Source organism: Nyctereutes procyonoides, unplaced genomic scaffold (assembly GCF_905146905.1).
Source record: "Nyctereutes procyonoides isolate TBG_1078 unplaced genomic scaffold, NYPRO_anot_genome, whole genome shotgun sequence".
In the NCBI taxonomy this organism is placed as follows: Eukaryota; Metazoa; Chordata; class Mammalia; order Carnivora; family Canidae; genus Nyctereutes; species Nyctereutes procyonoides.
The window spans coordinates 2,297,500-2,320,604 of record NW_026575037.1 but is presented as its reverse complement, the minus strand read 5'-3'; the positions used below and the strand labels follow the sequence as shown (position 1 = coordinate 2,320,604).

General features: G+C 34.3%; 2 protein-coding genes across 5 annotated transcripts in view; both read right to left on the bottom strand.

The window, feature by feature from the left end:
- RABGAP1L (RAB GTPase activating protein 1 like) overlaps positions 1–23,105 on the bottom strand; it is a 720,977-nt gene that overhangs the window by 458,754 nt on the left and 239,118 nt on the right. The gene's annotated exons all lie outside the window — the stretch shown is intronic.
- Positions 3,245–5,270, bottom strand: GPR52 (G protein-coupled receptor 52). Its single transcript, XM_055319536.1, has one exon. The coding sequence runs from the start codon at positions 5,139–5,141 to the stop codon at positions 4,056–4,058; it is 1,086 nt and encodes a 361-aa protein (XP_055175511.1). The 5' UTR covers positions 5,142–5,270; the 3' UTR covers positions 3,245–4,055.

Below are 23,105 nucleotides of genomic sequence, written 5' to 3'. Positions count from 1 at the left end.
GTTGGAATCTACACACCAGAATATCACATCAACTCAGTAACATAAGCTCCTATGCATTGTGATGCCTTACATGAACACATTATACTAGCAAATTCCCCACATCTTAACCTCCTTTATCACACAATTATATCTTTTTCATATCTAATGATTAACTTCCTGGGAGAAAGACAGAGGAAAGTCCTTTAAGGCAACAACTTCATTTATTTCTAAACTCATAAATCAGTGCTATATGTACAATGAACCTGCTGGTAAATATTTGTTTCTTCCAGGTAACATGGATATAACAAAATACCTTAAATTCCATTCAGTAAATGAATAAAACTAAAATGTAAAGAAAAATGGCAAAACATTCCTCAACAATCCTTCCTACTACTGCCAACCTGACAAAAGAAAAATGTTTAAGCATATTTTAATACAATCAGGTAAGGAGGTAAATTCATCTCAGAATTATCCCAACTGCTTGCTAGTTTATCCTTAATCTCAAATGTCTTCATGAATAATTATTCCTGGAAAATGTGCTTTCAGAAATTATTGACGTCTTCTATATTTAAAAATATCTGAGTTTAAGCCAAATCTGAGTTTAAACAGATCTGAAAAAATGCTATTTTAGGCAACTCTTAAACCCCATGGATTAAGCACATTATAAAATGTAATTTTCTTAAATTGGAATTAGTGATCTTTAAATTATGATGGCAATAAATATGGCAGCCATAGTGAAACAGGACCTACCATATTCTGAATGTTTTCCATGTGCCAGGAGCCATGCTGAGCACATAGCCTACATTATCCTGTTTAGTCCTCAAATCCAGCCTAACAGGAAGGTACAAGTGTCTGGGTTTTTTTGATGAGAAAACTGAGGACTTGGTATATTACCTAAGGCCAAACAGGAAGACAGGATTTCAGTCCAGATTTCATACACTGTTGGGTTATAAAGACTTCCTTCCAACACTACATAACTTTAGAAACGTCTCCACAGGTAAGAGAACCTTCAGTAATAGACTACAGCATTATTGTTTGGCTGTCACTTATAACCAAATTGGATAATTACCATTGAATGCAGTATAATAATGAGAATAATGCTTATGCTTTCTATTCTTAAAATACATTAATCTAAAAGAAGAGTAGTTTCAAAATAAGCATTATCATACTACATAAACATATGTTAAAATATGTCAAAAGGAAGTGAAGTGGCTTGCCTTCAAGTTGCATGTAAAACATAATAAATGAAAAATCTAAACCTAAAACTTGTAGGCTACATTAAGGCTCCCTTCTTTGTTCTCCTTCATCAAAAATTGTTTTTCAATAGGAAATGTACAGAGATCTGATGAAACTTCAACAAAAATTTAAAAAAAGTGAATAAAGACAATGTCAAGGAAATGCTATACCCTAAGGTTTCATTTTGATTATAGACTAAAGTGGTAAGTTTGGGCTTACTAGAATGATGTTTTAATAAAAGCAATTTGTAAGATCAAGGAAAAAGATATCACAAGATATGTAAAGGACTAAAGCAAAAGATTTCGGCAAGGAAAAAAAAAACTCAGAGAAATTTTGTAAGGATAAGGTACAGACAGAGGTACAAAGATCTGAAAGCTTTTGAGGAAAAAAAAAGCAGTAGAGCAGAGTGGCTCCAACCCACCTGAGTGTGAATGAACCTCTGCTACTGAGTGACCTTGCATTAATCACCCTTCTTTAGTTTCCTCATCTTTAGGACAAGAATAACAACAGTACCTATCTGAAAGGGGTGTAGTGAGGATTAAATGTTATAATATATATAAAACAACACAGTATTAAAACTTGACACATAATTATTATTAATTATCATGAGGAAAAGCCAGAAGAGAAAAATGCAATAAACACAGCATCAGGTTTCCTCTACAGAATATCTAATTATATTTACACATTAAACTAAAGAAATAAAAATCTGATTCCCAAATAATGCACACAATGTTGAAGATTCTATTTGTGACAGCTGAAAAGTTAGTAGTATTATGCTTTCTTGAATTTTGTTTTCCTTGAACTGGTCTAAATTTAAAGGCTCATTTCAACTTATCCAAATGTTACTGGCAAACACAGAGCAAGAATTAATATACATTACCTAAACCACAGGAATGTCAAACAATTAAATTTTTATTTCCAAACAAGCAAACTTCTTGTTCTAAGTGAGTGTTTAATTAAACTGAAACAAAGTCTGATTTTGATATATAGAATACTATTTTATTCATTATTTTAAACCTTTCTTACATGTTTAAAAATATACATGGGTTCAGAACAACCTCAATAAAGTGATGACATTTCTCTTAAAGGACCTCTGAAGTCAAACTACTAGTGTGCAAACACAGCTGACTTCCAATTTGAAGTCATAGGCACATTTCATTAAATGCATTTCGTAAAACAAAGAAATCAAAATGCTGAGAAGAAAAATACTCAGTAGTTTGATATAAACTTTAAAATATCTGTCAGGCAGGAAACTTATAGTAAAAAAGTAAGATTTGTATGTTGTATCACTCACACCTGCTTTACTACTAATTCCCCAAATGCCACTTTGCTACATCTAAACCCCTGACAATTTATTATACAATTCCAAGTAGCACACTAAAAAATAAGTTAATCTTTGCGTATGAAAACAGATTACAAAAGAAAATACTGACAGCTCTTACCTGTACTTGATAATTAAGTATATTGTATTCTCAGCAGTACTAAGAATGCAGCTTGGTCTAATATAAATATCTAAATAACAACTACACAAAAGTATTTTTCTCTTCAAAGAAGTTCCTGTATATTTTTTCCAATGTTGATGACTTAAGCAACATTGATCTATATATTGTGCTAAGAAAACATTAGGCACAGATCACATAATATAATTTACATTTTCTTTGTTGTAAAAAATATAGTATATGCAAATGCATATCATACAAATGATTGGTGGACACAACACTAAGCTTCACGGACGTAACACAAAAAGGTTAGTATTTACTCCTAAGGGAGAAAAAAAGGCATGACCTGAAGAGCAATCAATATCTCACTTCTGGGGTGAATATTCTATGCTGCACTAGAATTATTTGTGGGTTTTCTTAAAGAAAAACAAAACCTTATTACAGCAAAAAAAAAAAAAAAAAAAAAAAAAGATACGACTTTGGGCACATAACTAATTGAAAAAGAACCAGATAAAAATGTTTACAAAAGCTATTAAAATATTTAACACAATATCTCAAACAAGCTATAGATTGCTTTGTTGGAAGGAACAGATAACATTATGATTGCTTTATATAGTAGATTCTTTCATTAGCTAAGACACTTTTGGATTAAGGTACTTTTGGATGCAGATCAAGAAAAAAAAGAGAGAAAAAAAAATAGGCTGTCAGAAAGGGGGAAGGAGGTTAAGCACAATTTTACCCAGAAGGAAAAAAAATACTATTTCTTTTTGTTTATAGCAGAAATTTTGCACTGTGGATTTTATAAAAACAAAAGGGTTATGTGGCAGGTAATAAAATACAATGCTTACTATGCATCCTTCATGGAGAAACCACTTATGGATTGCAAATTAGTATGTCTAAAAGTATACTTTGATGCAAAAAATTGTATTTGCCACATATATAATATGCAGCATTTTCCCATAAAGGGCAATTTATTTAAGTAATTTCCACAAAGAGTGAGAGAGACAGAGACAGACAGAACGAGAGGCAAAGACAGAGGAGAGAGCTCAGCCAAAGAAGACAGAGATGCCGAGGGGCTTTGCTCATGTCCTGTGGAAGATCGGAGATACTTTTTCCAATACTTTTTTTCATCCTCAGTGCTTAATTTTGCTATTACTGTACAATTATACTCATACACTATAATTATCTCATGAGATCACCCTCTATACATTCTTTTCTCTAGTTTCCCCGCCACCACCACTGTGGAAAAAAGAGGGGGAAAAAAAAAAAGAAAACTTTAGTCCCTTTATCTTACAGTCAACTATCTAAGTAAATATTTCTCTAGTGGCAAATCTCCAGATAAATCAAGAATACAATCCAAAACCCCTATCAGATTACATTTCATTTACTATACAGTTCTCTTCAAATGGAGCAGGAATTAGCCCGTTTCCTAGGTTTGGGGTCTCGTGCTTCCTGATCCTTCACACACATACAAGATGAACACATTGTCTCAGATAGTCTTCGGAGGCCTAGCCGAAAAACGCTGTTGGAAAGGCTATAGATTACACAGTTACAAAAACTATTACTTATAGCAAGCCAGGTTGTTAGGAAAGACAGTGTTGGGTTGTCCAAGACCCGGGAGCTTTCTAGAAGAAAGTAAATTATATAAGGGAGCCATAGCATGTAAAACACACTGGTTATCCGAAACAAAACCATGGCGTAGCGACGGTCAGGGCTGTGTCCAGTCTCTCCAGAGGCATCCACCTCGTGGCTAGGAAATCGGGCCCTCCGGTCATTTATCTCTTTGGTGTGCTGCCGGCAAATTTTGAAAATGTGGAAGTAAGTGAAGCAGACAACAAAGGCAGCAGGAGCATAAAGTAAACAAACAATAAAACCAGTAAAATAGGCACTGGTGAGCCAAGACATGGCACACCATTCAAAAATGTCACCATGGTACCCTGGTTTCCCCCAGCCGAAAAAGGATGGCAAGAAAATGAGGCAAGAGTAGATCCAGATTAAAATAATGCAAATTCTCAGGCGACAAGGGGTGACCAGTTGATTGTAGGAAAGAGGCTTGGTTATTGCAAGATAGCGATCCACACTTATACAAGCAAGACATGCCATAGAAACACTTTTTAGAACTGAGATGATATATCCAAAAACTTGGCAAGTCAATGACTCATGGATACCTGTGGAGTAGTGAAGAAGTGAGAGAGTAGGAACCAAGCAGCTAACTCCAACGAAAAGATCAGCATATGCCATTGTCTGAATAAAATAGCTGGTAGTATAATGGTGCAAGAGTGGAGCACAGTGAAAGACAAAGATGACTGTTAAATTCCCAGCAATGATTAGAAATGTCAACAAGACAATAACAACGGTCTCAAAGATGCACACATCCACTGCACCATAGTAGCCAAATCCAAGTGGGCAGGAGTGACGTTCAGACACATTTTCAATGCCGCTGCTCACGTTCAGGATGCTCCATTCAGTCCACCTGGATTCATTCATGGCTTGGAATTAATGGAACGTGTAGCCTTGGCTCCAGCAAGCAGGTGCCCTGTCCAGCATGTGTTAAACTCTGCACAAGAGTGTCTTGGGATCAGCTTCAGTAGACAGTGGCAGTGCTTCTGTCACAGCCGAGCCTCCAAGAGAGTACTCAAGCCTCTTCATCAGCTCAGTACAGCAGTGACACATCTCAACTTTAGGGGGGAAGAAAGGGAAGCAAGCTAGAAAGGAGGTGAAGAAAGGTCACTGATTAGCTTCCTCCAGTGCTCTCAAACTTTCTGAAGACACAGGCACTTCTATAGAAAATGGATCACCTTGTACTATAAAAAATTAAATCTGGAAAAAGAAAAGAGAATCAATTGCCAAGGGAAGAAAACCCTTTGTGGGCTGTTTGGTCTCTTCAGAAAGGTTGTTTGTTAGGGATCAACTAAAAAGAATGAGAAAAGGAAAAGTCTTAAATTGTCTCAGGTTTCCTGCTTCATCTATCATGAGAAGTGGATTCATATTTTACAATTTAAATAATTAAGATCTAAGATCTAGTTGCAAATCTAAGAAAAAGTTCATTGCAGCAAAGAGTGTCTGTGGACTCTGTTCAGGGTTTGATGCTGGTAGATCAACTTCACGATCTAATTCTCTCTCATTTCTCAAAAAAAGCTAACCCCTTCCCACCACCCCTGACACACATACACACAAAGGTTAATTCTAAAAGACTCAGCTGTACTTGGGCACAAAGGAGCAGAACAGAGGTAACAGACTCCAGATTGCCCTATAACTCTCATGAGGAAACAAAAGCATTTCCAATAGGGAAGGTAATATACAATGGGTTAACACCTGACAAAATATGATAAACTTTAAAGTTTTGATTATGCATGCAATTTTTAAGCATTCATATGAAAACAGTTTTAGTCCATTACAATTACTAGTGCTACCACCAATAATGTAATTTATACTTTTTCCTTTTCAAAGGGAAAATAAGTAACTAATCTCAACCTCAAAAACTGAAAATAACTTCCATTATCTGATATGCCACCTTCCTTATAATGGAACACGATCATAAAATACATAGCTCAAAGTTATTGCTCACCTTTGCAACCATATCTATAACCCACATATATATGTAAATATGAAATTTAGACAACAGAAACTTTCTTATAAACTCTGAGCTTTTTGACTAGAAATACTACCATTATTCATTACTTAGGTATTTCCACTAGGCTTCGTAGTCTATGTTTCTATATCTCTTCTATTTTCATCAGAGGATTAACACATTCGATGATTACTTTGACTAAATCTTCTGAAAGTGGAAAATTACCTTGTTTGTTATATCTGCAGTTACATAGCAGCCATATGTTAAGAAAATGCCTCTTGTATTTCTGTATTCTATTTTGAGCAAGAGCTCAATTAATACAGGGGCCATTAGATAGGTTTTAAGATGGTCTTATTTTATACCTCTAAAGCATCAAGATGAGTTTAAATCCTAGACTTTGAAATACTGAAAGGCTTGCAGGATAGAATCCATCCAAAAGGCTTCCAAGGTCATTCTGGTATCAGGTTAACATTTGTCAAAAATCTTTTTGAAAGTACAGGTATTTCAGAGTTTCTTGTCTGTCTTTGTTGTCATACCTCTTGAAGAAATAACATGCATTAGAAATAAAAACATTTCCTTCAGGAAAAAAGCAGTAGCTTAACAGAAAGCATTCTTCTGAAAGTTATTTTCTCGTGCACCACCAAGTCATTCAGGGAAGTCTTTCTTCTTTTATAATAGCCACAGGATATTCCTCCTTGTACATTCCTAGTTTCACTTATCACAAAATAGTTCTCTTCTTACAGGAATAAGGCAATCTTCTCACCTACATTCACTCTTATCAGCTGCTAGGCTGGGCTGCTTGATTCAGAAGTCTGATTTACTGTGATGCAGTTACCAGGATGCTGTCGGTATATTCTTCACAATCTCTCAGTATCACTGCCTCCACCTGAGCCGGAGCCCTGCTCCTCCTCCTCATCCTGAGCTGATGCAGAAGAACTCACCATCAGAAAGGTGACTCGGTCCTCCTGCCCCAATCAACAGCACAGCCAATGGCTACTGCAGCTGAAACTGTCACTAGGTAACAGTTGCCAGGCACATGCAGGCTTATAGACTTACTCGGCAAGCTCCGATCAAGATTGACAAGAGAAGACAATGCAACTGACCGATCCTTATAACATATTAATGGCACGTGTGAATCTCTAGAGGCAGCCTCCTTACAGCATTTGTAAAGATTATTTCCTATGGACAGGACAGAAAAAAAAAAAGCACTGGGATATACCTTTAAACCCTGTAGAGAAACTACCATGAGGTACTATGACACTAAAAAGTCAGCAGAAATCTAATGCTCACTGGCAGAAAAAAAATATTAATTATTAAAAATCAGCTAAGTCTTCATGAACTGAAGTGATATAGCTACTATTTTTACTCTCTAAAATATAGCTATATTTTGGTTAATAGAAGTTGTCATTTAATAATTTCTCCAATCCCTGCCACACCCACACCAAACTGCTGAATTTGATGTATTTAACTGTATAAAAAAGCACTGGAACTAACACCTCTATGCTAAAATCTATTTGGGGAAATATTTACCGTCAAATGTGAACTCTGAAAAGTAGGCTTTAGAAATAAGTAGAAGGACCATTTATCCCATATGAATTTTAACAATTTTTTTATCCTCATATGAAAAACACTCAGAATCTAAGAATTCTGTCATTTGGTGATTGAGCCACCCGTACCCAAGTTAGAAGAAAGCAAATTAAGCTCTTTTACCTGATGGAGGTTAAAAACATCTCCATTTATGTTGACTTAACTACAGACAAACATTTTCTATTTTAAGCCTATTTCTTAAGGGGTCAGCACTTTCCCTTAAAGTGACTTAGAACTAATTTACAAATTATTTCAGAATTAAATAAGGAAAATTAAGATGAAAATGGAAGATAACTAACATCTGTTGAGCACATTTTGTGTGCCAAGCATTATGCTATGTGCTTTATATACTTTCTTTCTATAAAAATCTTAGATTTTTATGGAATAGGTACCCATCATTATCATTTTCCAAAGGAAGAAGGTGGGTACTAGAAAAGGTAAGTATAACTTGCCTACTAGAGTCCTGAAACTAGCATTGAAACAGGTTCAAAACTGTCACTCCTAACACCATACTGATGAACCCCTCCTTCCCTCTCCTTTCCACTGGTGGCTGCCACTAAGAAAATGTCTAAGAAGAATTACCTTGGATTTTTTTTTTTTTAGATTTTATTTAAATTCAAGTTAGTTAACATACAGTGTATTATTATTTTCAGGGATAGTATTTAGTGATTCATCACTTGCATAAAACACCCAGTATTCATTACATCACATGCCTTCCTTATGCCCATCACCCAGTTACCCCATCCCCCCACCCACCTTCCCTCCAGCACCCTTGTTATTGGAAATAAATGTGTCAAACTAAAGCAATCTAGTATTTGAATTTCCCTATGAGATTTTTTTTCTCCTGTTAAGAGTCTCTTATGGTTTGTCTCCCTCTCTGATTTCATCTTATTTTCTCTTTCTTTCCCTTCTCCTATGTTCATCAGTTTTGTTTAAAATAATTTTTAAAGAATAGAAAACCCTATTCTTTCCTCCATGTTGAACTGCCTTACAGGAAAGCCATATTGTTGTTAAAAATCTTCAGAGGTTTAGGTGACATATAGTACATTTCTCACTATCAGAATAATTTATGAAACAAGTTAGAATAACAATCGTAGAATGAGTACTATGTTGAGGTTTAAAAGTAAATATTTGAATGTAATACAAAAGGCCAGAGGATCCTATTTTACAGGGAAGTATTTTGACTTTTAGGGATACCTAAAAGCATTAAAATCAAACAAGATTGGATTTAACTAACATTCTCCTTTATAATAAATATTGAAAATAAAAATTACACTTGATAAATATTCATGAATGTAGATAGATCCCATATTCCATATTAAAGTTAAATACTAAACTTTGCTATAAAAGCATCGAAAAATAAAACATTATCAATTATTAAAGTTATCCGTGTCACCAAAATACAAATAAACCATTTACAAAGATAGACTTTACGTATTTTTTAAAGATCTCCTCTTTTCTTTTTTTAAAGATTTTTATTTATTTATTTGAGAAAGAGCATGATCAGAAGGTGGGGTGGGGAGAAGGAGAAGGAGACGCAGACTCCCTGCTGAGCTGGGCTACATCTCAGGGCCCCCAGGATCATGACCTGAGACAAAAGACAGATGCTTAACTGACTAAGCCACCAAGGTGCCCCAAGACTTTACATATTTTTAAAATAGCTTTGAATGTAGCATTTCCAAAATCAGGGAAATGGCAAAAAACAAAACAAAACAAAACCTCATAGGGAAATTCAAGTACTAGATTGCTTTAGTTTGACACATTTATTTCCAAGAACTATAACTGACAGGGATTTGAGTCCATGAATACTCTAATCCATAATTGTACACGCTTCCAAGGATACATGGTAAGAGAGAGTTCAAGTAGAGCCTCTGATGCACTAAGCTTCCTACTTTCCTTCTACCAAATTGCAAAAAAACTTCAATGGTTCTAACAAGACAATTCTTTCTTTTCTTTTTTTTTTTTTTTTAGAGATTGACTAGTTCTATTGGCCCCTAACTTTTCTCCCTTTCCATTCTTTTTTTCTTTTTTCTAATCTGATTATAATAGGAACTAATTTATAATGTAAAGTGCAAATAACAAAAAAGCATTAATATCATATATTTACAAAGCACATTACATAAAGCATTCTTTGTTTTTAAATTAGACATAATTCTCTTCATTTAGGGGTCATTAGGTATTTTATTACTGACATTCTTATTAGAATCATTATCAACAACCTCCCTTTCCTTTCAACTGATGAATGCTGGTCCGGAAATATAGAAGAGGAATTATTATTTGAGATACTTCAGAATTACTTCTAACAGCTAAAACTATAGCTTTATGAGATGACACATCATAGGTATTTGATTTATTTATACCTTAAGTGTGTTTCATATATTCTTTTATATGTATTAGTATTTCATTATTAAACATCTAAGCATTTCAGGGCCTAAACAGCAAACAAAGTAAGAGAAGGACATGAGTCAGTGGTAAATAAGAGAAACAGTAGGTAATGATTATCAAGGAGAACCACACAACCAATGTAATATAGCAAAAAATAAACAAATACAGAATAAAGAAAAGGGTTTTTTTTAAACATTTTAAAAAGTATAAATAAGGTGTATGCATTCCGAATGTATCTATTTCTTCAAGTACTCTTCCCATCTATAAACTTTCCTCCATCTCCACTGTCACTACTCTCCATGAGCTAGCATTATCTTGTGTGTGGGTTGATGCAATGGCTTCCAGTGTGGTCTTCCTGAGTTGCCTGTGGCCTCACTTCACAATGCATTATGCACAAAGACGGAATATTCTTTCCAAAATACAAGCCAGATGGTATCACTCCCCCTTTAAAATATTTCAGTGGTTTCACACTGCCCTTAGGATAAAGTTTTAACAGGTCCTATAAAATTTGTTCTCCACATATTTATCCAATCTTACTTCTTTCCTATATTGTTTAGGATTAGCTAAACTGGCTCTACGTCCCCCTATTCTACCCATCCCCTGTCCCACACATAGTTGCTATGTTCTCTACTGCCTCAGGACATCACACTTTTTTAGTTAATTCAGATAGAACCTTCAGAGTTAGTTCAAATATCACTTCCTCACAGACACCTTTCTTGAATTCCTAGATTAGACCATATTCCATACTTATCATAGTTTATAATGATCTATTTCATTCAATTTTGTCTTCCTAACTAGACTGTAAGCCCCATGAGGGAAACAATAACTGTTTTGCTTCTCATTATATCTTAAGTGCCTACTCTACACTGTTGGGCATAAAATTGGAGGTAAACAAGTGTTTAATATAAAGCACATAAAAATAACCTGAAGAGTCTATAAGAAGACAGAAAAACACTAATAACCAGTTTCTCCGAAACTCAGAATACCCAAAGTTCCCTGAAAGCCCCTTAAATGACATACAAGCTTCACAAAAAAGTTTTAAAGTATATGACCAAATTGCAGAGGAAGAATAATTATCCTTCTACTAAATTCAAATTAAGGGCAAAATTATTCATCTATACTTTTACCTAAACCCAATTCAATATGAGTATTTGACTAGTGCTTTGAAAAATCCTATCTAGCAGTAAATAATGATTATTTACTTATTTTAAGAATGACAAATGCTACAAAATGCAGTATCAATATATTTTAAATGTTACATCAAAGCAACTTGGTCTAAATGCTAAAAAAAATAAACCATCTGAGGTAGCACATATTACAATCCACTGACTTAGTGATCTCTCAAGAACGGATAACAAGTTTATATTATTAACTTTATTTCATTATGACAAGTCATTAACACGTACAAATATTTAACAAGTGTTAAGTGAGTGGCACTACAGAAGAAAAATTCCTCAACCTGATTAAAAAAGCTCCACGGAAAAATATATAGCAAGTACAATATCTAATGGTGAAAGAGTAAACGCTTTCTTTTTAAGACCGAAAACAAGACAAAGATGTCTGCTCTTACCACTCCCATGCAATTTGTACTGAGGTCCCAGCCAGTGCAATAGGTAAGAAAAAGAAATAGCTAAGTCAGACAAGAATAGGAAGATAATTGCATACATAAGAAATACTTTAGGGACGCCTGGGTGGCTCGGCGGTTGAGCATCTGCCTTCACCTCAGGGTGTGATCCTGAGGTCCCGGGATCCAGTCCCACATCCAGTCCCTCCATGCTCCCTGCATGGAGCCTGCTTCTCCCTCTGCCTATGTCTCTGCCTCTCACTCTTTGTGTCCCTCATGAATAAATAAATAAAATCTTTAAAAAAAAAAAAAGAAAAGAAAGAAATTCTTCAAAAATCTACCCCAAAGGCCATTAGAACTAATGAGTAAATCTTGTCCAAATACAAGGTCAATACACAAAAATCATTGAATTTCTATATACTTGCAACAAACTATAGTAAATGATATTTTAAAACAATAAGCCATTTACAGTAGCCTTAAAAAGCAGAAAATAACAATAAATTTAACAGAAGATGTGTAAGGATGTGTAAGCCCTCTACCCTGAAAACTACAAAATTAAAAGATCCTAAGTATATGGGAGAAATATACCACCTTTATGGATTAGAAGACTCAATATTATTAAGAATGTTAATTTTTCTCAAATTCATCTATGGATTTATTGCTACTTGTAGAACTAAATAGTTAATTCTAAAATTTGTACATAAACAAAAAAGGACCTATATAGTAGCTAAAATAATGTGGGAAAATGATTTTTTAAAAGTTGGAGAACTGTACAACCTGATTTCAAGATTTTTTTTTTAATTTATGATAGTCACAGAGAGAGAGAGAGAGAGAGAGAGAGAGAGAGAGAGAGAGAGGCAGAAACATAGGCAGAGGGAGAAGCAGGCTCCATGCACCGGGAGCCCGATGTGGGATTCGATCCTGGGTCTCCAGGATCGCGCCCTGGGCCAAAGGCAGGCGCCAAACCGCTGCGCCACCCAGGGATCCCTGATTTCAAGATTTACTATAAAACCACAGTAATCAAGACTGGCAGAAGGATAAACAAATAAGTCACTAAAAAGAACAGAGTCCAAAAATAAACCCACACTTACCAATTGAATTTTAAAAAACTCTAGAGCAAGTCAAGAGGAAAAGAGAATTTTTTCAGTAAATGTTACTAGAAAAATCTGGGGAAAAATGAACTTAGACCTCCTCCTCATTCTATACACAAAAATACATTTGAGATAAATCATAGATCTAAACATAAAAATTAAAATTACAAATACATAGCTTCTAGAAGAAAACATCCTAGAAGGAGAATATCTTCATGACATGTAAGTAGATAAAGATTTCTTAAGATACAGAAAGCAGTAGTTATAGAAGTAAAATGTAATAAATTATACCTAAAATCAAAAATCTGCTTTTCAAAAGATATTAAGAAAATCAGTAAATCAAAAGGCTAGGAGAAAATATTAGCAAAACATATACCTAACAAAAAATCTGTATCTAAAATGTATAACTGACTTCTACAATTTGTTAGTAAAAATAAAAGAACCCAGTTAAAAATGTGGAAATGCTATCATAGATACTTCACAAAAGAAGATACACAAATGGCCATCAGGAAAATGAAAAAGTGTTCAGATCAATGGTCATCAAGAAAAAACAAAGTAAAATCACAATGAGGTATCACTATATACTACCAGAATGGCTAAAATTAAAACACAGTGATTACTAAATATTGGTAAGAATGCACAACAATTCAAACTCTTATCAATTGCTAGTGGTGATGTAAATGGCTCAACTTCTTTTATATTATTTTTTTCCCACAGTTCTATTAGTTTCAAGCATACAATATAGTGATTCAACAATTCCATACATCATCACCTGACACTCCTCATGGCAACTGCATTCCTTAATCCCTATCACCTATTTAACCCACTCCCCACTTCCTTCCCCCATGGTAACTATCAGTTTGTTTTCTACAATTTAGAGTCTGTTTCTTGATTTGTCTCTCCCCCTCTTTTTTTTTCCCTTTGCTTGTTTCTTAAATTCCACACAAGTGAAATCATATGGTATTTGTCTTTCTCTGACTTGTTTCACTAAGCATTATACTCTCTAGCTTCATCCATGTTGTTGCAAATGGGAAGATTTCATTCTTGACAATTGAGCTGCTTCCATAATTTGGTTAAACAATGCTGCTATATACATAGGGAGGCATGTATCCTTTTGAATTCGTGTTTTTTTTTTTATTCTTTGCATAAATACCCAGTAATGCAACTTCTAGATGACAGGGTAGTTCTATTTTTAATTTCTTGAGGAACCTCCATACTACTTTCCACAGTGGCTGCACCAGTTTGCATTCCCATCAACAGTGCAAAAGGGCTCCTTTTAAAACTTTTAAACAGTTTGGGAGTTTCTTATAAAATATTAAACAAACCTACGCTATGACTCACCAGTTCGAACCAATCAAAATGAAAACATATATCCACAAAAAACTTATAAAAATGTACACACCAAAAAAAAAAAGTACACACCAGCTTTACTTTTAATGCCCCCAAATTAAAAACCACCCATTTTTCCATCATTGGGGAAACAGATAAACAAACTGTGGTTATATCCATAGGATTCTGGAATAGGTGAAACTAATTTCTGATGAAAGAAATTGCCTCGTGCAGGGTGTGGATGTGTTTGTGTGTGTGTCCTGACCAGCAAGAGGTATTAGGAAATGTTTAGGATGATGGAAACATTGTGTATCTTGATATCTGTAACATGCATGCATATATATCAGAACTCATCAAAATGTGACATTTAAGATCTGTGCATTTCACTTACATGTAAATTACAGCCACAAAGAATAATAAAGCTATGACTGTACTTGCATGTTTTAAGTGCTCCATTTCTTTGTAAAAGCACCAAATTAGAGCCCTAAATGACTTGAGTGAATTTTAAGGTGTTGCCAGGAAATCCTATATATTGATGTTTAAAAAGAAAAATACAAGAATCCTCCAAAGCAATGTCCCATCAGGAAGGAGAGTTATTATAATGTCTAAAGGAATAGATCATATTGGACAGAATAAGTCCATCTATCCTATGCCTACTTTCACACTCTCTCAACCAGTATACCTGACTCATGGTTCAGTGTTTGTACTCACAGACACAACAGCCCAGATGCGAGTGAGACACTGGGTGAGAAAAGATTTCTTAAATGCCAGTTATACAACACTCTGAGACTGCCCTAGCTAGCTGGGATCTAAGACAACTGGCCAAGAAAGGAAACCCTTTGAGAAATTTCATTATCTTTAGTCAGTCACAAAGGAAAAAACAGAAAGAATAATACTAATTTACATGTATGTTTAACTCTTAGTGGAGGAAACCCTCAAAATATATAATTAAAATCAAATTAGTAGGTCAAAAATAGTATGTAGAACAATAAAATAAAACCATGCATAATACGATCTTTCTTTACATTTTCCCCAAGGTAGGCTATTATATTTAATAAATATTTACTAAATGTGAAGACTGGATAAAACTATGACTTGAAGATGCAAACATAGGCTCTAGCATGAGCCAGATTTGGGGGGCATGCTGGCTGCAGCCCTCATTAACTGTGACACTGTGGGTATGTCATTCTTCCCATGTGTCTCAGTTTCCATATGTAAAATGGACATAACTCCTAGCTTTGAAAGTTGGTCATAAAAACTAGAAATTACAGATGAACCATAAAAAGCACACCACATTCATTCAAAGCTCAGACAGTAAAGGTAAGCATATTCTTTACTATCAACAGACTTTTTAATTATTTCTCAAGAAACTACACTCACAAATAATCTGTTGAGATTAAGAAATTAATAACAACTCTTCCACTTTTCTACTGAATTGCCATCTCCCTCAAAATTTCCTTTAAAAAGTACACTCAAAATAAATACAGTATCTGAAAAAAAAATTAAAAAAAAAACATTATCTGCACCTAACCATGCATCTTAGGAAATTTATATGATTAGCAACACAGTAATGTAAAAATTACCAAAGTTCAGTCTGTAAAAACTTCAGTTTCATGGATGCTGAAATTCCCAGATAATGAGGGTTTCTCTTTTTAAATTTTTAAAATTTTGTTTTGCTTTATGAAATTTTACATTTAAATCTTTATAGGAGGGACGCCTGTGTGGCTCAGTGGTTAAGCATCTGCCTTAGGCTCAGGGCATGATCCTGGAATCCCAGGATTGAGTCCCACATCAGGCTCCCTGCATGGAGCCTGTTTCTCCCTCTACCTATGTCTCTGCCTCTCTCTCTATCTCTTATGAATAAATAAAATCTTAAAAAAAATCTGTATAGGATGTATCATCCACTCCTCTGCCTTCCTAAACTGAGAACTCTGAACATAATTAAATTTTGCCTGGTAGGCTGGGATCATCACAGTTAACATCAATGAGAAAACAATCTTATGATGCAATCACAACTTTGTAGCTACTAGATTGCATATACATGTATATATAGGTATAGATATATAGGTTTTATATAGAGAGAGACAGATTTAATTTCCACAAGTGATCAGGCACCTAGAAAAGAATGGAACTCCCATATTTTCTGACCCTATCTGCATAGCAAATAGAGCAGTACTCCTCCTTCCTCTTCTAATTTGTTATCCTTAATTTTCTAAAGCTTAAGTATCAGAAATTAAGCTTATAAGAATTTTTTTCTCTAAGAGTAAAAGAAATACTATTCTACAAATAAAATGCCATTGCTCAGGCCTGCGTTGTCAGTTATTTCTGGATAAGTGAAGTGGTAACTAAGTATGGTAATAGACATGATAAATACACTTAAAAATAACACAAGAGAAAAGGAAATTCCAGGCTTTCTTATATCTTCCATGTAAGAGCTATTCATCAATCATGTTCTTTTCTTATTTTATGAAACAAATCTGGAAACTAAATTGTTTAGTAAGATTTTTACATGAATGAAATCCCATCAAATATTAATACTATGTCACAGAAAGGGTTTTCAGTATAGCCACCTCTTTTAATTTTTGTATAGTAAAAACACAGAGGGAAAAGTTGAACCTTAAAACATCTCCTGCAGAGGTCTGCCAAAATTATACCAAAACAGAATAGACAATTACTGTTGAAATAATAGGTTCACATTATAGGAAAGAAATGTTGATTCAAATTCATTTTTAATTGAAAGAGATTTTTCCCTTATAAAAGAAAATTGCTATTTTTTAAGATATCTTATTGTTATGGCAACTGAAGTGCTAAAAATAATAAAGAAATATCAAAGTTGTTATAGCAACTAGAATTTTAAAAAGCCATGAAGTGTAAAATAATCAAACCTTTACTTGGCTTGAAACGCAACATCTATGACTCAGTTCTCAAAAGAAAACTTGAAATACTCATACTCTTGTCTTTACAAATTATCTCTAACGTCCAAATTAAAAAACAAAAAAACAAAATTTCAGCCTTACAGTGGAAATATTTTTATATTCCTCATATCCTTCACCATTCTATCCATAATCAACAATGTGTCTCTGATAACCATACAAGTCACCAAACTTCATGAGTAGCAGGAAATGTTGGTTACTCAGTAAATGCACATTGAACTAAACTATTCAGAGTTCGGGCAAAATCTGTATTTTCTAGTCTTCTAATGTGCTTCTTCTCTCTAATCTTCACTGTTATGCCCCAGAATACACTAAAGGTTGAAACAATTTCTTCCTAACCCTAACTGCCAAAGTACTTTGCCCAGACTCATCCAATTAGAGTTCAACTAAATTCCAATTTTTCTGAAGATCTATTGCATGCTACCTATTATGTGAAGTTCTGGGACCTTTTCTTGTAGAAGTCACAGTCTGGTAGAGAATGAACTAAAATAGGTCAACATCACTGGACTATAAAGTACAATGAAGGGATATAATTAGACTATCAGGAGAAAGTTCATGAAGGTTCTATAAGCAGTGGTAAGGCCTTAAAAGGATTTAAACCAGGAAGTAAGATAAATTGTTTCCCAGAGTCAGTCAGATGAAGAAATTAAAATTTTAGATTTATATGTTTTGCATTAAATGATGAAAATGAAGTCTTTATTTTCATAGTTTCATGTGTTCCTTTCTAATAACTAATAATCAAGATTCAGGTGAGACAAATGCAGTAACAAATAGTGCTAACATAGCACTCCAGTATTTATGCACTGAACAGAACTGACAGGGAACAGACCCCTGTGTATGTTTCCCCATACTCCCCTGCTTTATTTGTGCTCTTTTTTTAGTATATTTGTCCCCGAAAAAATAATTGGCTTATTTTAAAAGTGGCTGTGGTTTATCTTGTGAGTTGGTAGAGACATCTTGAGAAGTTCAGTTTGGACTCAGTGAGAAAGTGAGCCCTTATTCCCCTAAGATCCAGAAAGGGAGAGCTGTAGTGTTCGTTGGTGTAAAAAGCCTCCTGTTATCTGGACTGCAAAATCTGAAACTTCTGCAGAAAGAGGGTATTTAGAAAACCACAAACTCTTCCCTCACCTGCCTTACTCAATAAAGAAGATGACTAGAGATAACCACTACTATTTTGATCCTGAGCCCATTATAATTCTGTTGCCTCTTATTAAAATAAATAACTAGTTTTGTCCTTTAGATAAATGATCTACAATGCCTTGCTTTATTCTTAACCTGTGCTTATTAGTATCATCCAACAAAATCTTATTTTTCCGAATTTTTTTAACAAAAAAGGAATAAAGGAACTCAAAAACAGAAACTTAATTTCACATAGTTGTATTAAGTGCTTAGATTGTACCTTCAAAAGAAAATTATTCAAGTTAATTTGATCATTATATTTAACACTGTAGTAATTTATATCTACATAATGCCTACATGATTAATTTTATAACAGTTGTTGAAATTCTACTTGTTTATGCTACATATATATATACAGGGTCCGTGTGTCTGTATATATTATATACATTTTGTAATATTTCTCAAACTGGGGTCCAAGGAATCTTCAAGAGTATATCCTAGGTGGTCCATGAATATTCTGTAATTTTTTTAATTTTCAATTTTATTTCCACCATAATCTAAAAGTTTTACTAGAAGTAGATTCTGATAATCTGACTGCTATCTCAAAACAAAGTACTGTTACGCAATATTGGCGCCAACATTTGCTGAAGCATTTACCACTGTCTTGGAGCCAATTAGTTCTTAATTTATTGCAGGCTAGGAAAATAATACATAAAGAGATCTAATATGTAAATAATGCATCAAGGAAAGGTCACATCACCTAACACCATACCATACAAATGTTTTCCGAGTGGGTTGGAAAAGTGTGCTGGGAAAACTGAGTCATCTGAAAGCACATGGCCCCATAAGCATGCCAAACTAAAAAAAAAAAAAAAAAAAAAAAAAAAATTGTAGCTCTCAGGATCACAGTCAAACTGTGAGCAGCAATTTAGTTTCAGGAAAATAACCTAATCCATAACATTAAATTAATACCATACTGTATTGTTATTAATACCATAAATGTATATTTTTATTGCTTTTATTAGATTATGATCTCAAGAACTAAAAGCATACAGAGTTTATATCTAATTTTACATCACCACACATTTAGGTAACACTAAAATTATATTTACAGTACATACCAGTGAAGGAGATTGTTAAGGACTTTTCTTCACCATGAAATTATGTGATATATTATTCAAAGTTGAAAACTCTGACACATATAGCTGATATTCAAAAGATGTCTTTTAATAATGATGATTAAGTACTCTGGTAATGCAAGTGAAAGAGAGGCAAAGCTAAAGAAAACTATATAACTAGGTTGATAAGAAATGAACAGTTTTTTGGTCTAGAGTGCCCACTAAGCTTATGGAAAATACCCAATTACAAATCATATGAACAGATGGAAAAGAGTTATAAGAAGAATATAATTACCATAAGATGCTCATTTAAACATACCTTTGCTTTTACGTGAAAGCACTAATGGAATGTCTTGATTATTACCCTTTCCTTTACTCCACAAACTTCCCCCACACCCTATCACCACTCCGTACATTGCATTGTCAGCTCCTAGATGGAGATAATTGTCCCATTTATCTTTGTATCGCTCATGGAGCCTAACACACAATGCTTCAATCATAGATATTCAGTTCGTGTTTGTTGAAAGGATGATATTTCTGTCGAGCCAGCACTTTCTCCCCAAAGATCTCTTAATGCTTTATAAGCAGATATTACTGATATTACAAACATATTGTATGACTTACTCCAAATCACATTAAAAATATGATGGAAGAGGAAAAATCAACAGAAATGAATGAATGAAAACCTTCTAGCCCTGAGACCAAAAATGTATTACGCACAAGATCATTAAGAGTCTGTTGCAGGGGCCTAAAATAATTTACTTAGAATTTAATTCACCAACCAACAAACGGTTGAGTATATTTAACTATCTTCTTTACTAGGTTATGAGCTCCTCTGAAAATATCTATCATCACTGTTATCCTATGTGGTAAGCATAGTGCCTGACACATGATACAAGGTATGATAAATGCTAAGTAAAGCAAATTGACTGATTTGTGTTCCTCTCCTGCTAAATATCAAAACAAAAGGTTACTTCATAAAACTAGAGCCTTATTTAAAATAAACAGCAGGGGATCCCTGGGTGGCGCAGCGGTTTGGCGCCTGCCTTTGGCCCAGGGCGGGATCCTGGAGACCCGGGATCGACTCCCACGTCGGGCTCCCGGTGCATGGAGCCTGCTTCTCTCCCTCTGCCTGTGTCTCTACCTCTCTTTCTCTCTGTGACTATCGTAAATAAAAAAAAAAAAATTAAAATAAACAGCAGGATTCTCTTAAAATAACAGAAATTAGTGTAGCTTAAATTCACCGAGAATATAAAGCTTTTCAAAGGAAAGCTAAAAATATTATACTCTCTCATAATCCTTGGGTCATGTTATGGGGGAATGAGGAAAATGGGAAATCAAACAAGTTGACCTACATCTGCCAGTACAACTTTGTTTTTCACCAGGCAGTTTCAAAGCTAAGTGGCTAAAGTGATTAGGTAGCATTGGAACAACTCAGAACACTGAGCCTTTGACAGAAACCACTTTTAAGAGACAGAAATTGAGAAAGGAAAGAATAAACTTATTATGCTGTTTTCAAGACATGTCTAAAAGAGGAATAAATGTTGCTAAACTGGCAGAAGCCTGGTAAGAAAATACCTCTGTTGAAAAGGATTTGGGATCAAAGAAGAAAATGTGATTAAAAACTTAAATTAGAAGACTGAAGTGGGAATCAGCAATCAGTTTGGTGGTTTTGGGAAGCCCACTAGGCAACACCATGCAACAATGTTTACGAACTCCTGAGTTGGGGGATAGGACTTGAAAAATGAACATAAAAAAAAAGAAAAATGAACATACACACACACACACATATACATCCACATATACACACATTCACAGAGATTCAGTGTTCTGTCAATTTAACATTGACACCTCCACAATGCCAGCTTCAACTAGCAATAATCTTGATACTTTCGGTGTGACCATAATACAGGCTAAAGCTTGGTAAGCGTAGCTCTGCAACATGGACTCATATTACAAATATTACCATCCTCTGCTTTTCCCATTCACTCTCTTACCTACCCTTGCTCTCAGGAGCTGAAATAAACTGGTACACAACAGTATAAAACAGAAAGATGATTTAGAGAGATACAGTTATTTGAAAGTTAAGCTTTTCTGAGAAACTGTAATTTTGTTCAAAGAAAAAAATACACCTTGGGTTAAAAGATTCTCGTAAGATTTAAATGTGCTAGTGAGAAGCTAGAATTGGGTATTTGAAACTCAGAACACTAAGGCCAAATAATTTAAAATCAACATTTACTCTACGAAAAAAGTGTTCACAGAATTCTATTCAATATCCAATGTTCTGAAGTTGCTTATAAGGTAACAATGAGATAAATCAATCTCAGATTCTTTTCTTTTTTCTTATCATGTAGGAAATAATTCCAGTGCTATGCCTTTTGAATATCATCAAGGCGTTGTCTTAATACTCCAGTCCCACTACAGTCTTCTCAGGGAGAAGGCACACATGAAGAAATATTTGTGATAGTAAAGTTTTAGAAATTTTAGGAAACCATTTATCCAATATCCCTAGTATGTCTTTATACTTGCAAAACTAGATAGCCCTAATTGCGTAAATGCTTTCATATACAAATATCATCTAGAAATCAAAAGATAACTATAGAAATGTGAAGGATTCCAGTTACAGTAATGGGTTGGAATGACATTTTCCTAATAACTCCTTTTATAAATGTACCGCCCAAGCTGAATGCCATTATGGGACTATTTATAATTTAAAGCTTTCTGTCAAGATGATTTTATGCCCTGACATGGCTCTGAGTAGGCTGGAAACAGCTGTATGCCCCAAGGGAAAATAAACTATTGGTGTTGCTCAAGAGCAAAGGTATTAAATAGGAAATGTTTCTAACAGAACTTCATGAGAATGATGATGGCTAATAGACTGTAACCTACAGTAAAATTCTGCCAGTCAACCAATAATCATTCCGATGATAAATGTTATTTTACCAATAAAGTTACTTCCCTCTAAGTAGATGAAACTTAATTATAACTATAACTCTAATCCTTTGAGCTTCCTAATAAACTAAATGCCTGGCACCACCACAATTAAGGTTTTTGTGCACAAAATGGGTATTAGAAAAGGTTTGGAAATGTTCAAATAAACCATTTATCCAGTATTGCTGAAATGTCACTATATTTGTAAATTTTAACTGCATAAACAGGTTTAACCAATATGAAAAGAATACAGAGACAATGTCAATTATTGAGTAACATGAAGATGTACTGTACTGTGGAAAACACTAGTCTAAACCCCACCATTAATACAAGACAAACAGAATAATCAGACTGAGGTGTTTGTTTTTGTTCTGTTTTTATTATTCAGTTTTTAATCTATCAGAATAAAAACTATTATGTCTAACTTGCTCCTTATATTTTGGGGGATATTCCTAAGAATCCAAATTGGTGGGGAATTCTGAATAAAATTATTGGAAATATTCTTCATGTCTCGGCCAAATGCCACTAGAAATGAGAGATGAAGGTTCTAGTCTACTATTTACTGGATAACAGAAAGTCACTTGAATCCCTCCAGTCCCAAAGGCTTAACCTGTCTCATTTATAAAATATGATGCTTACCAAATAAGGCATGTGATAACAACACTTGCTTTTTAAAAGTTCTTGAGAGTCCTGATATTTTTTACATTCACAAGGGTGCCTATTAAAAATATTATTATTAATGTGTGTTGGAACACAAAGACTGTGGACATAACAGAAAACTACTGATAAAAAATAACACACTACAGTATCCGTTGGTTATACC